Source organism: Sinohyriopsis cumingii, chromosome 5 (assembly GCF_028554795.1).
Source record: "Sinohyriopsis cumingii isolate HCF-2022 chromosome 5, ASM2855479v2, whole genome shotgun sequence".
Lineage (NCBI taxonomy): Eukaryota > Metazoa > Mollusca > Bivalvia > Unionida > Unionidae > Sinohyriopsis > Sinohyriopsis cumingii.
The window spans coordinates 30,601,225-30,615,432 of record NC_142965.1 but is presented as its reverse complement, the minus strand read 5'-3'; the positions used below and the strand labels follow the sequence as shown (position 1 = coordinate 30,615,432).

Sequence of the window (14,208 nt, the reverse complement as noted above, 5' to 3'; positions counted from 1 at the left end):
TATAATAGATCAGAGATGCTGCCGAGGTACACAATTGTGTGGTCAGCTTTTGCCAAATTTGAGAAAGTGAAGTTTGCGATGAAATGTTAAAATATAAGATTTTTCATTTACAATTATTATATGTAAAATAGTTGTTAAGTAAAAATTTTAAATAGTGACCACCTGCCTCATGAAAGGAACACAAATACAGAGTCAAGTAGAGTTACTGTTTTTATCATGAAATCATTGATACCACTTTGTATTCAGTGATTAACACTGCTTGTCTTGGCATGTAATAATTTACTTTTAAGACATAAGTTGCCAGTAGAAGACAACAGTTTTTTATGCTTTAAAATCTTGCTATTCAGTTTGCCATGTAATTTTTCTCCATGAAATTGTAAAGAAACAAAATTCATTTTAAACACATTTTTGAAAATACCCATTTAAACTACATTATCACAAATCATGTTTGTGAATCAAATGACAAATATATATACATATACATACATACATATATATATATATATATATAGAGATAGAGAGAGAGAGAGAGAGAGACTACACACACAATGCACATCCAAGTAGCTCATTCTTGCCAAATTAGTATTAGTAATGTTGTTGTGTTTAGATCATATCAACACTCATTAGGACATTTTGCTCTTTTAAATTGAAGTGTAAAAAATGCACAAAGATTAAAAATAAATGCCAGATATGGCTGATTACAAAAAGAATGAAGACTTGTTTCATCATTGCAGATCCTCTGATGTTTTGAAAGTTTATTGTGTGCACTTACTGGATATGTTAAAATGATAATTGCTTTATTCCTCCATCTAATGAAATGTTAGACCCTTATTTAAAAGTAACATCAATCTTAGTTATAATTTGAAGTTTACAATGTATTTCACTGACCGGTTTTTATGTGTGGCTGAATCTGTAGCCTTTTTAGAGTGAGTGTGTGTGTGTGTGTGTGTGTGTTTTGGAATTTTAACATAACTTTAATAATTTTGCAGTCATATCGCTATGATGTCTACAGTGTGGCTGTTTTTAGCAATGTCTAGCACTGGGGCATCATGCTGCAAACATATAGCATGATGTCCCATCCAGTCACATTATCTTGACACCAGGCTGACAAGTCCTAACACTAACCTCTTAGTGCTAAGCACCTAGCAAGGCAGCTGTTAGTACCATTTTTATAAGTCTTTGCTATGACTAGTTCTGGTTTGAACCCACGACCTCCCACATCCGAGGCAGATGCTCAAACCACTAGGCCATCCGAGCAGTTCCTTTTTTAGAGAATGTCTCTTTAATCTGATTTTAAGCACAGTATGCAATGCTGTTAGAAGGGATACTGACGGTTTTGTAATGAGTAAACACTGCAAAATACACCATTCTGTAAGAGGGGCTACAGTATACTGAGGGATTTATGGTGAGTGAATACTGCACAGTACACCATGCTGTAAGAGGGCTACCGTATACTGAGGGGTGTTGTAGTGAGTGAATATTGCACAGTATACCATGCTGTAAGAGGTGCTGCAGTATACTGAGGTGTTTTATAGTGACTGAACACTGCAAAGTACACCATGCTGTAAGAGGGGCTACTGTATACTGAGGGATTTGTAGTGAGTGAACACTGCACAGTATGCCATGCTGTAAGAAGGGCTATAGTATACTGACGGGTTTAGTAGTGAGTGAACACTGCATAGTATTTCATGCTTTAAGTGGGGCTACAGTATACTGAGGAATTTTGTAGTGAGTGAACACTGCACAGTATAATAGGTTATAAGAGGTGTTACAGTATACCTTGGGGTTTTGTAGTGAGTGAACACTTCACAGTACACCATGCTGTAAGAGATGCTACAGCATACTGACAGGTTTTGTAGTGAATGAACACTTCACAGTACACCCTGCTGTAAGAGGGGCTACATTATACTTAAGGGTTTTGCAGTGAGTGAACAATGCACAGTATGCCATTTTGTAAAGAGGTGCTACAGTATACTGATGAGTTTTGTAGTGAGTGAACACTTAACAGTACACCATGCTGTAAGAAGTGCTGCTGAAGAATTTTGTAGCAAACGAACACTGCACAGTACACCATGCTGTAAGAGGACTACAATATACTAAGGAGTTTTATGGTGAGTGAACACTGTACAGTACACCATGCTGTAAGAGTGGCTACATTATACTGAGGGGTTTTGTAGTGAGTGAACATTGCACAGTATGCCATGCTGTAAGAGGGGCTACAGCATACTGATGGGTTTTGTAGTGAGTGAACACTGCACATTATGCCATGCTGTAAGATGAGCTACAGTATACTGAGGGGTTTTGTAGTGAGTGAACACTGCACAGTATGCCATACTTAAAGAAGATCTACAGTATTCTGATGTGTTTTGAAGTGAAGGAACACTGTACAGTATTTAAATTATTTAAAGCATTCATATGTCCTTGTGAGACTTTTTATTTTTTTTCTGTACAGAAATTCATCAGCTTGTTTAAAGAGACGTATGTGAAGGCCAACACTCCCAACCAAGGAAATCCAGAACTAGGACATATGCTGAGTGAAGCCTTTGATATCATCACCAACCAGAGGTATGATTTGTATTTGGTATAATCATGTTGGGTTTAGATAACATGATCTTATCTTTGAGCTGAGTAGACCCAGATATCCATGACTTCAGGCGAGCAGCATAGACGCTAATTCTCCCAAACAGTATGCAATGGCAGATCATGCCTGGAAATCTTTACTTTTGAGCTTGAGTTTGAATTCGAGATTTGTGTCAGGGATCATACCTGAAAAAGTTCATCAGAACAAACGCTACTCAACAACCTAACGGTACAAACGTACAGAAAGTAAACGTATATTTTCTGTCTCATTCTGCTCTCAACTCAAGAATCTAATTACAATAAAAATAAAAACACTCCAAGATTTTTGCTGTTATTAGAGAATGAGAGAGAGAGAGGATTATGTCTCAGTGTGCAAGCTTGTCTGCATTTAGAGCATATATAGCTGTTATGTTGTGTAATGTTGGCAAGATGATTAAGATGGTTTGAACATGTATTAGTTATGGGTATTATTTATTGGCAAATTATATGCAACGATATGAGACCACATTGTGAAGAAATTAAGTGCAGCTTGTGTTTTTACAATAACAATAAACTCAATTATCAAATTGCAATAAAAAATAAAGAACTTGAAATCATGTTTTAGTTAATGCATGCAACCATGCATGTGTATGTGTGTGTGTCTTACTGGAATAAGTTTTAGTCGTGTGCAGTAATAATTTGAGAGGATTTATTTATTAATTGAATCAGTCATTGGAATTGCAAAGTGCTCATCAACTTTATTACTAAATTACTATTGTGGAATTATTGTGAATTTATTCACGGACATTTTGGATTACATCATTGCGATACATCATGACTGTTGATGCATCACCATATTCTACTGGCACATCAGCACATTTAAAACTGGAATTAATTCAGATCACCACTGGAATTTGTTTAGAATACTCTATACTTTTGGACTTGTGCTAGAACTTTTGGGACTATTTGGGATTTAATTCACAATACTGTAAGTTCCCTTTTAAATTTTCACTTGTGTTCTTGGGAAAGAAATTATTTGTTGAATTTTACAAAACTTGTTGGTTTTCAATCTCTCCTTTTACTTAGTTTAAGACAATATGGTTGTAATGCCATCACTGTGTTTTGCTTTTTTTAAGTAAGGACGACAAATTTGATTGTCAAACTTAAGGTGAAAGTTAAGTTTGGTTTGTAAGTGTACTAGTTTTGGTATTTGGACCTCAAGATTACACCATCTGTGGGATTAGATGGATTTAATGATAGTTTGGTAATATACTAAAAAGCTAATTTTATTTGTCTGAGATAAAGAGATGGTTCATTTGCTTCATAAAGGCTTTCTGAAGGGGAAATACTACATGCATCCAGAGTTTTAGTTAGTGATTGTTTATTGGGTGGAGGTAAGATTTACAGGCTGATCCATACACATTTGAGCCATGGGGTAAGATTTACAGGCTGATCCATACACATTTGAGCCATGGGGTAAGATTTACAGGCTGATCCATACACATTTGAGCCATGGGGTAAGATTTACAGGCCGATCCATACACATTTGAGCCATGGTTAAGTTTAGATCTTAATAATGACCTGTATAATCAAAGCATGACCTTCCAATATGCTCTTTAATCTGTGTTTGCCATGAGTCTTATTAAATCCAGGGCCTTTTACATTTGCGAATGACATATCTAATTAAGGTCACAGTGACAGCATTGCATGTCAGATGATAACTGTACCTATTTTTATATTTTTAGCTGTATACTGACATCCATTTCTATTTTACAGCTTGTAAACAGCTTGATGTTGTTTGACATTTGTTGCCAAACAGTAGCCTGAAAAGTTATAACTAACCTAATTGTAGATCTCTTCCATGATCTTGTGTAAGCATTATACCTTTGTTGGGCACAAACTGAGAATGATACTAAAGGTGTAAAGGACTCACGGTACTAATTCAACTCCCATATTAAACATATGGAAACACCATCATATTCAAAGTTCAATAACTTAAAATTTCTGGCAGTTGATGATCAGACCTATATTTCTCCATGCAGAACTATTCATGATGCAAGATTCTGTGTGGAGAACACCATATGAGCCACAGCATTTTTGTTTATCTACATGTGCATCAAACACATGTTATCGATTTTGCACCAAATGAATCAGGTGCTACTTTCATTACTGAGTGCTCCTAAGTCAAGTCTGTAAAAATACTAAAATTGCATCAATTGAATTTTGTCTATATTGTTTTTAAATTACAGACAGGATAAGCTCTCAAAAGATGTTTTTACTAAAATTTTACTTTTCATTATTAACCAAATATGAACCTCCAAACCCATATATACTCTATTATTTGTTCACTCATTTCTAGACTGGTTCATAGTTCTTCCATATAATTAGTACCATGTGTTCTAAAGCTAATGCCTGACAGCAATGCAGCACAAAGAACACGGTGACACTTTGCATCCTGCTGTCATATACTTGAATATGTTAACAAAATGATCATCAGTATTTTGATTGAGATGGGAGAGTGCATAGATAATTACATCTACTAAATGCCCCACATTGAGCTGGGAGAATGTTAGATAATTACATCTACTGAGGACCCCATTGAGATGGGAGAGTGTATAGATAATTACATCTACTAAAGGCCCCTCATTGAGCTGGGAGAATGCATAGATAATTACATCTACTAAGGACCCCATTGAGATAGGAGAGTGCATATATAATTACATCTACTAAGGACCCCATTGAGATAGGAGAGTGCATAGATAATTACATCAGCTAAGGGCCCCACATTGAAATGGGAGAGTACATAGATAATTACATCTACTAAGGACCCCATTGAGATAGGAGAGTGCATAGATAATTACATCTACTAAGGGCCCCACATTGAGCTGGGAGAATGCATAGATAATTACATCTACTAAGGACCCCATTGAGATAGGAGAGTGCATAGATAATTACATCAGCTAAGGGCCCCACATTGAAATGGGAGAGTACATAGATAATTACATCTACTAAGGACCCCATTGAGATAGGAGAGTGCATAGATAATTACATCAGCTAAGGGCCCCACATTGAAATGGGAGAGTACATAGATAATTATATCTACTAAGGACCCCATTGAGATAGGAGAGTGTATATATAATTACATTTACTAAGGGCCCCCACATTAAAATGGGAGAATGCATAGATAATTACATTTTCTATAAGGGCCCCACATTGAGCTGGGAATATGCATAGATAATTACATCTACTAAGGGCCCCACATTGAGTTGGGAGAATGCATAGATAATTACATCTACTAAGGACCCCATTGAGATAGGAGAGTGCATATATAATTACATATACTAAGGGCCCCACATTGAGTTGGGAGAGTGCATAGATAATTATATCTACTAAGGACCCCATTGAGGTAGGAGAGTGCATGGATGATTACATCTACTAAGGGCCCCACATTGAAATGGTAGTGTGCATAATTACATTTTCTATAAGGGCTGCACGTTGAGCTGGGAGAATGCATAGATAATTACATCTACTAAGGACTCCACTGAGATAGGAGAATGCATATATAATTACATCTACTAAGGGCCCCACATTGAGCTGGGAGAGTGCATAGATAATTATATCTACTAAGGGCCCCACATTGAGCTGGTAGAGTGCATATATAATTACATCTACTAAGGGACCCACATTGAGATGGGAGAGTGCATAGATAATTACATCTACTAAGGGACCCACATTGAGATGGGAGAGTGCATAGATAATTACATCTACTAAGGGACCCACATTGAGATGTAAGAATACATGGGTGTAATTAATTAAGGGTCTCGTATTAAGATGGAGGAATCCTGTAGTAAACACCGTTCTGTCCATCAGTCTGTTTGTCTGTCCATCATTCCATCCTATCATATTTCTTCTAACTACCAAAGTTTTGTAACCCTTACATAATTAGATGCCATCTTGGTATTTGAAACAAATATCACAGTACTAATAGATGTTCCTTGGTGTGTTGTCAGGTCTGGTTATTGTCCTTTTCCATCTTTTTCAAGTCTCTACTGTAGCAGATCCTCATAACCATTAATAGCTTAGGAAGCAGTCAGCATATTCTGATGCAGTTTGGTGTGTGCATCATCTCATAGATCTACAAAAGCCTTTTACTGGTTTTGTCTGAACTCCATTTTGGATACAGTTTGACCTTGACCTTTAATTGCTGTATCTTTGCATGGGATGTTGCATGTTATCTGCATAACTCACAAACCATGCAACATATTTTAATGTGATTTGGTCTTATAGACCTAGATATGGGTTTTTCTCTTGTGAATATCATTTTTCTAGATTTTTGGAACCTGACAATTTAACTTTCCATCATTTTGGTAGAGTTATGGACCCTGAACATTAACTTGCCATCATTCTGGTAGAGTTATAAAACTCTGACAATTAACTTTCCATCATTTTGGTAGAGTTACAGACCCTGAAAATTAACTTTACATTTTTGTGTTGAACTGGCACAACTCTAGAACCATTCAGCATGTGATGAACATTGTCTTATAGAGCATGGTGTTATTGCCCAGACTGAGTAAACAACATAATGATAATAGATGTGAACATTGTCTTATAGAGCATGGTGTTATTGCCCAGATTGAGTAAACAACATAATGATAATAGATATGAACATTGTCTTATAGAGCATGGTGTTATTGCCCAGATTGAGTAAACAACATAATGATAATAGATGGAATGACAGAGATTGGGGCAAAGATATAGAATAAAACAACATGAGCCCCTATATGTAATTAATTACAAAAAATGAAATTTAATATGACATTTGACAGATTCACTTTCTCATAGAAATTGATTTGCTGAATGTATGCAGAATTCAATTATCCATTCTATTATACTGATAAAACAAATTTCATCACATAATCACATGACTGAATAAACTCAAATTGCTGGCATGTCAGCATCACCTGTTTGCTTCCAGTCTTTTTCAAATCAGTCTTGGTGATAGGTTGGCATTGCCAAAATTCTTTTCCTTCATTTCATTTCTCTCTCTCTCTCCAGCCTCTTTGAGTCATCAACTATCTTGGTTGTAGACTGTGCTCTTTCCAGTGACTTTGCAGTTCAGGTATGGAGCTATTTCCTTCAAATAAATATAATAGTCAACCTAAATACATATCCGGTCTTTTCCTTCTGACATCAAACAATACTCCCACTCTAGTTATGTCAGATATTTTCTTATCTTAATTCAACAAAACTATGCTATGGTCAGTTTGCAACCTAATACACATTAACAACCCTAGTAAAGTGAATTTCTGTCTTTTCTAGTTGCTACTTACATTTCTAACTGGAACTATGACATAGTTAGACCTCTTTGATAACTATTACTGTGACCCTGTGAGCTGTAAATCACAAGCTGATGATGTTGGTTGACATACATTCCTAATGCTAACACCACTGAGTCTTGGTTTTAAAAAAGAATTCACAATTACACAGATGGACTCCTTGTTCTAACTGAAATACTTTGCTAATTTGCAATTCATTGCCATATATTTCCAGACATAGACAAAATCAATTCTCAGCATACATGATACAAATCATTTAAGGCAGATAATTTACTTGTCACAATTTGTATCAGAAGAAATGCATGAAATCTTTACGATACACAATTCCAATAATATTTGAGACAATTAATTCTCACAGTGCATGTCAGAGTAATTCATGAAATTCCTACACTACACAATTTCTATTACATTCAAGGCAGATGAATGTACAATTATTTTTTTAACTCAAGTAAAATTAAAGTATGAATCTAAAACGATTAAATTCAACATATGACTACAAACTTACATAAATACATATTGTATGCAACTGAGATTAACCCTGTGCTTTATTGAGAATAGTCCATACTATACAGCTGAATCTCTTTCCATGTCCTCAACTTTCTGACACACATCCCTCAGATAAAATCGAACAAGAAATAATTATTATTCTAAGAGATAAAATTCTGGCTCTCCACAGAACTTAGTCTGACTAATTTCACAAGGGAGATTACTTTAAAACCTTGAATTTCTTCTGGGGAACATGCACACTCTTATTTAGCTTAGACAATCAGGATTACTTTCTCTAACCATCAATAGATTTTAATAATAGTCTCATTGAAGTCAGAATAACCATCTCTAGTCTGCCTTTATTAATACCTATTCTGGAAAGTATCATTTTATGAAACCTGTTTCATATGGCCCAAGTTTTCCAAAAATTGTGCTTTGGTTTGTCTCAACTCTGCTTTATGACTTTACACTGACATGTCTGTTGGACTTTTATCAAATGGACTCAAATTAAAATTCAATTCATGCCCCAAACAGAGGAGATCCCTCAAAGTCAACAATTTATTGCAAGTCTTACCCATACATCAAACTCAATGTTTACATGTCATGCTGACCATGACAAAATGTACTGTGAAATTATCCACAAAATTTTGTATCATTACATATGCCCATAACTAGTTGCTCTCTGTTAGATAATCTTACTAGAAATTGTTGGATTTTACATTGGTATGCTTCTTTACATTCATGAAAGACATGGTTCTCAGCCACTTTTTGTAATTTCTTTTAGGAGTTGTGGTTTGTGACTGCCTTTATTCCTAAATTTCATTTCAGAATCCATAGTTAAACTTACCCAGTTACTTTTGGACTTGTCCAAATTTCACATGCAGCTCTGTATTGATGAGACATTGTATGATGTATTTTTGCTTATATGCAGTAGTTCCATTTATCACCTAATATCAAAAGGAATAATTCAGACAAATTCATCACATGGTGGCTAGCATGTTTACAATTCCCAAAAGACATTTTCACTTCCTGAAGGCAATATAAATGTGGGTGGAGGTGGGGATTTTAGCTATGTCCATCATTCTGTCTGTCTGTCTAGATAATTTTGTGTCTGTAGTATAAATCTTATTTAGAGTAAACTTATTTCAAGCAATTTTTTGGGAGGTGCCTTTTGATACATATATAAGTTAACACATTCAGTATTTCTTTGTTACCATGGAAATGAAGTGCAGCATAAGTAGTATAGAAATTTTTAGTGATATACCACAAGTCTCTTGCATAAATAGTTCTAAAATTGAGAGGTATGGACCAGGGTGGGGGGACTGCTTGTGATTTGTCATCCTAGTTGGCTCTTGTTATGACATCATGACTCTAATAAATGGAGTTGTTTTGTGATGAAATGTTTTCATATTATTGTCTAATGTCTTTTTTTCAGTGTGGTGAGGGCAGGTTTGCGACAGTTGAATCAGATTTTTGAAAGCACAGCCTTCCTAAAGCCCTATCCTATAGTGGAAATCCTTATGGTCAGTCAACACACATTTTGCTGATACAGTGCTTACATATTTCGTTTTTAATCACTGTTCAGGATGCAATGACAGTCAATAGCAGAGGTTTTACCATTGTGAAGATTTATTTGAAAATTTATTGCCGTGAAGTTTTATTTGAAAATTTATTGCCGTGAAGATTTATTTGAAAATGTATTGCCAGTGATTTATAAAGGTATATGCAGAGAAAGTATCTCACACAAGATGTAGTGTTCCTAGTGCTCATGTCTTGGACATTTTAGAATAAAAGGCAATACAGTGTCTGTGTGTGTGTGTGTGTGTGTGTGTGTGATTTGGATTTTTAATGTAGCTTTAACAATTTCTTTCAGTCATATCACTACGATATCTGCAGTGTGACTGTTTATAGTGATGTCTAGCACTGGGGCATCATGCCACAGACATGTAGCATGATGTCCCACCCTGTCACATTATCCTGACACCAGGCCAACCAGTCCTAACACTAACCTCTTAATGCTGAGCACCAAGCGAGGCAGCTGATAGCACCATTTTTATAAGTCTTTGATGTGACTTGGCTGGGGATCAAACCCACAACCTCCTGCATCCAAGGTGAACGCTCTAATCACGAGGGCAAGACAGTGTCTGGTTTATAGTTAATGAATTCAAGTCTTTTTTTTCTTCCTATGGTGTATGATCTAATCTCATTAGGTCCGTGAAAGTCCTTGGAGTGGGATGATCAGTGACAAAAAATGAACTCCCTATGTGTTGACAAATGACAGACAACATCACACTGTCATATATATACTTATTTCCAGTCAAGACCATTTTCCAAAATTAAGAGAGGTGAAAGCTTAGATTTCAACACACATATTAGTGATGATTTTTTAAATTTTAAGGTTGGGTAAAATTTTAAGATTGCTTACAAAGGTGTTTCCTTTAAAATTGTCATTTTTGTATTTTGGTGGCTATTCATTTTCAGAATTTCGAGCAATCAGAGAAAGTAATAGTCACAAATTTACAACCAAAACATAAAATTTATTTGTTTGGCACCTTTGTAAAGTGTATTATGTGCATTTTTAAATAGACATCACAGTCTTGTTACAGTAGACTTCTATGACCATGTTTGCTTGAGCATAATGCACACACCAACTGGAATCAGCATACACCCATATCTGCCAATACGTTATGTGGTGCTGGATCAGATTCATTGGAAATATTTTGTAGAATCAGCAGCATCCACTAAACTCAATATATTACATGGTAGGTGATTATGTTCACATAAAATCATTACAGGAATGAAAAACTTAGATCTGTCATTACAACCAGTTGTGATGCAGTGGTAGCCTATCGAACCATAGCTTAGGTTTGCTTAATATGTCCTGAAACCATAATGCGAATATCTATACCATGAATGGTTGGTCCTGAAACCAGAATCTTAATATCATACCCTAAATGATCGGTCCTGAAACCATAATCTTAATATCCGTACCCTGAATGATTGGTCCTGAAACCATAATCTTAATATCCATACCCTGAATGATCGGTCCTGAAACCATATTCGTAATATCTATACCCTGAATGATCGGTCCTGATACCATAATCTTAATATCTGTACCCTGAATGATCAGTCCTGAAACCATAATCTTAATATCTGTGCCCTGAATAATCGGTCCTGAAACCATAATCTTAATATCCGTACCCTGAACGATTGGTCCTGAAACCATAATCTTAATATCTAAACCCTGAACGAGCGGTCTTGAAACCATAATCTTATTATATATACCCTGAGAGGTTCTGAAACCATAATCTTAATATATATTCCCTGAATGTTTGGTCCTGAAACCATAATCTTAATATATATAACCTGAATGAGCGGTCCTGAAACCATAATCTTAATATCTGTGCCCTGAATGATCAATCTGAAACCATAATCTTGATATCCATACCCTGAATGATCGGTCCTGAAACTATAATCTTAATATCATACCCTGAATGATTGGTCCTGAAACCATAATCTTGATATCCATACCCTGAATGATCAGTCCTGAAATCATAATCTTGATATCCGTACCCTGAATGGTCAGTCCTGAAACCAGAATCTTAATATCCATACCCTAAATCATCAGTCCTGAAACGATAATCTTGATATCCGTACCCTGAATGATCGGTCCTGAAACCAGAATCTTAATATCCGTACCCTGAATGATTGGTCCTGAAACCATAATCCTAATATCTATACCCTGAATGAGAGGTCCTGAAACCAGAATCTTTATATATATACCCTGAATGATCGGTCCTGAGACCATAATCTTAATATCATACTCTGAATGATCGGTCCTGAAACCATAATCTTTATATCCGTACCCAGAACGATTGGTCCTGAAACCAGAATCTTAATATCCATACCCTGAATGATCGGTCCTGAAACCATAATCTTAATATCTATACCCTGAATGATCAGTACTGAAATCATAATCTTTATATCCGTACCCTGAACAATTGGTCCTGAAACCATAATCTTAATATCCGTACCCTGAATGATCGGTCCTGAAACCATGATCTTAATATCTATACCCTGAATGATCAGTCCTGAAATCATAATCTTAATATCCATACCCAAATGATCGGTCCTGAAACCAGAATCTTAATATCCGTACCCTGAATGATCGGTCCTGAAACCATAATCTTTATATCTGTACCCTGAACGATTGGTCCTGAAACCATAACCTTAGTATATATCCCCTGAATGATCTGTCCTGAAACCATAATCTTACTATCCGTACCCTGAATGATTGGTCCTGAAACCATAATCTTGATATCTGTACCTTGAATGATCGGTTCTGAAACCATAATCTTAATATATATACCCTGAATGAGTGGTCCTGAAATCATAATCTTAATATATATACCCTGAATGAGCAGTCAAATGCAAATGAGCCAGATCTTGGACAATGATCGGACATGCATTAACCCTGTACATATTTATTACAGGACCTTTCCAAATATGAGTATGATGACATGGTACGAAAGTCGATGCATCTTCTGAATCGCTACTACTCAACCCACAGTGGTCTCTTTATGAAAGCATTACAGGCACAGGTATGTAGTTACATAGAGCTAGACCATGAACTCAGACAAAGTTCATTTTATAGACAGAAAATAAAACAACAGCTCTTCAATCAGACATCTCAGAAGATATCTAAACTATACGGTTTTTTAATGAAACTTTGGTTAACTAATAGGGTTTTCCATAGAAAGATGCCATTAGTTTATTATTATTATTATTATCATCATTATTATTATTAGTAGTGGTATCATTATTAATATTATTATATTTGTTGTTGTTGTTGCTGTTTTTCTTCTTCTTCTTATTATAATTATTGTTATTCTTATTATTCACTGGCTAAGTCTGTGCTGGGTGGAATGGACCCCATGGTCTATTTCAAATGCATTGATAAATTTGTCTTGTCGAGTTCAGTAGATGTATGTACATGGTGGGGATCTCTATAGTTTTTATTCTGTGACCCAGGGGGTTAGTCCCTGGGGTTAGTGAGAAACCTATGCTGCTTGTTCTACTCCTAACAAACTGCAGTGACCCAAATCTGCTGGTGCATTATATGACAGTGGATCTAGATTTGTGCAGTTTGCAGTTGGACTTAAAGCAATTGTTTTCACACTTATACATGTTTATTACTTGTATAATGTTGCTTTCTGCATTCCTTGTTTGGTTAGACTCTTATTATAAAATTGCTTAATTTTGTAAGCTAAAACACTGGAATTTATTCCAAAAATATAATGATGCCAGGAATTAAACTTAGGGGCCTGGAAATTGGGAATTATTACATTTATGCATCATTAAATATGGCTTCTGTAACTTATATAGAAATAACCTTTGACAATCTGCATCATACTAACCCAGATATTTTGGCAGGTGCTTCTGAAATTAAGCTTTAGTTTGAAGTCAGCCAAGTGACCCAATTGAGTCTTTTTTTAATGTATCAGTATTTGCAGACTTTAGAAGAGAAATGTCACAAGAATCAATGAATTGCAGTGAGTGGACATTTCATCAAACACTAATACCAGTTTTAGTTACAATAAATGGATATTTCATCAAAGAACAATACAAGTTTTAGATTGCAATGAATGGATATTTCATCAAACACCAATACAAGTTTTAGATTGCAATGAAAGGATATTTCATTGAAGAACAATAAAAGTTTTAGATTGCAACGAGTGGGTATTTCATCAAAAAACAATACAAGTTTTAGATTGCAGTGAATGGATATTTCATCAAACACCAATACAAGTTTTAGATTGCAGTGAAT

General features: G+C 35.4%; 1 protein-coding gene across 1 annotated transcript in view; it reads left to right on the top strand.

Moving 5' to 3' along the window:
* LOC149798873 (inositol 1,4,5-trisphosphate-gated calcium channel ITPR2-like) overlaps positions 1–14,208 on the top strand; it is a 367,714-nt gene that overhangs the window by 150,928 nt on the left and 202,578 nt on the right. Inside the window, exons 28-30 of the mRNA XM_089957788.1 lie at positions 2,453–2,565; positions 9,817–9,904; positions 12,875–12,982. Coding sequence (XP_089813914.1) covers positions 2,453–2,565; positions 9,817–9,904; positions 12,875–12,982 — 309 coding nt within the window. The remainder of the gene's footprint in view (positions 1–2,452; positions 2,566–9,816; positions 9,905–12,874; positions 12,983–14,208) is intronic.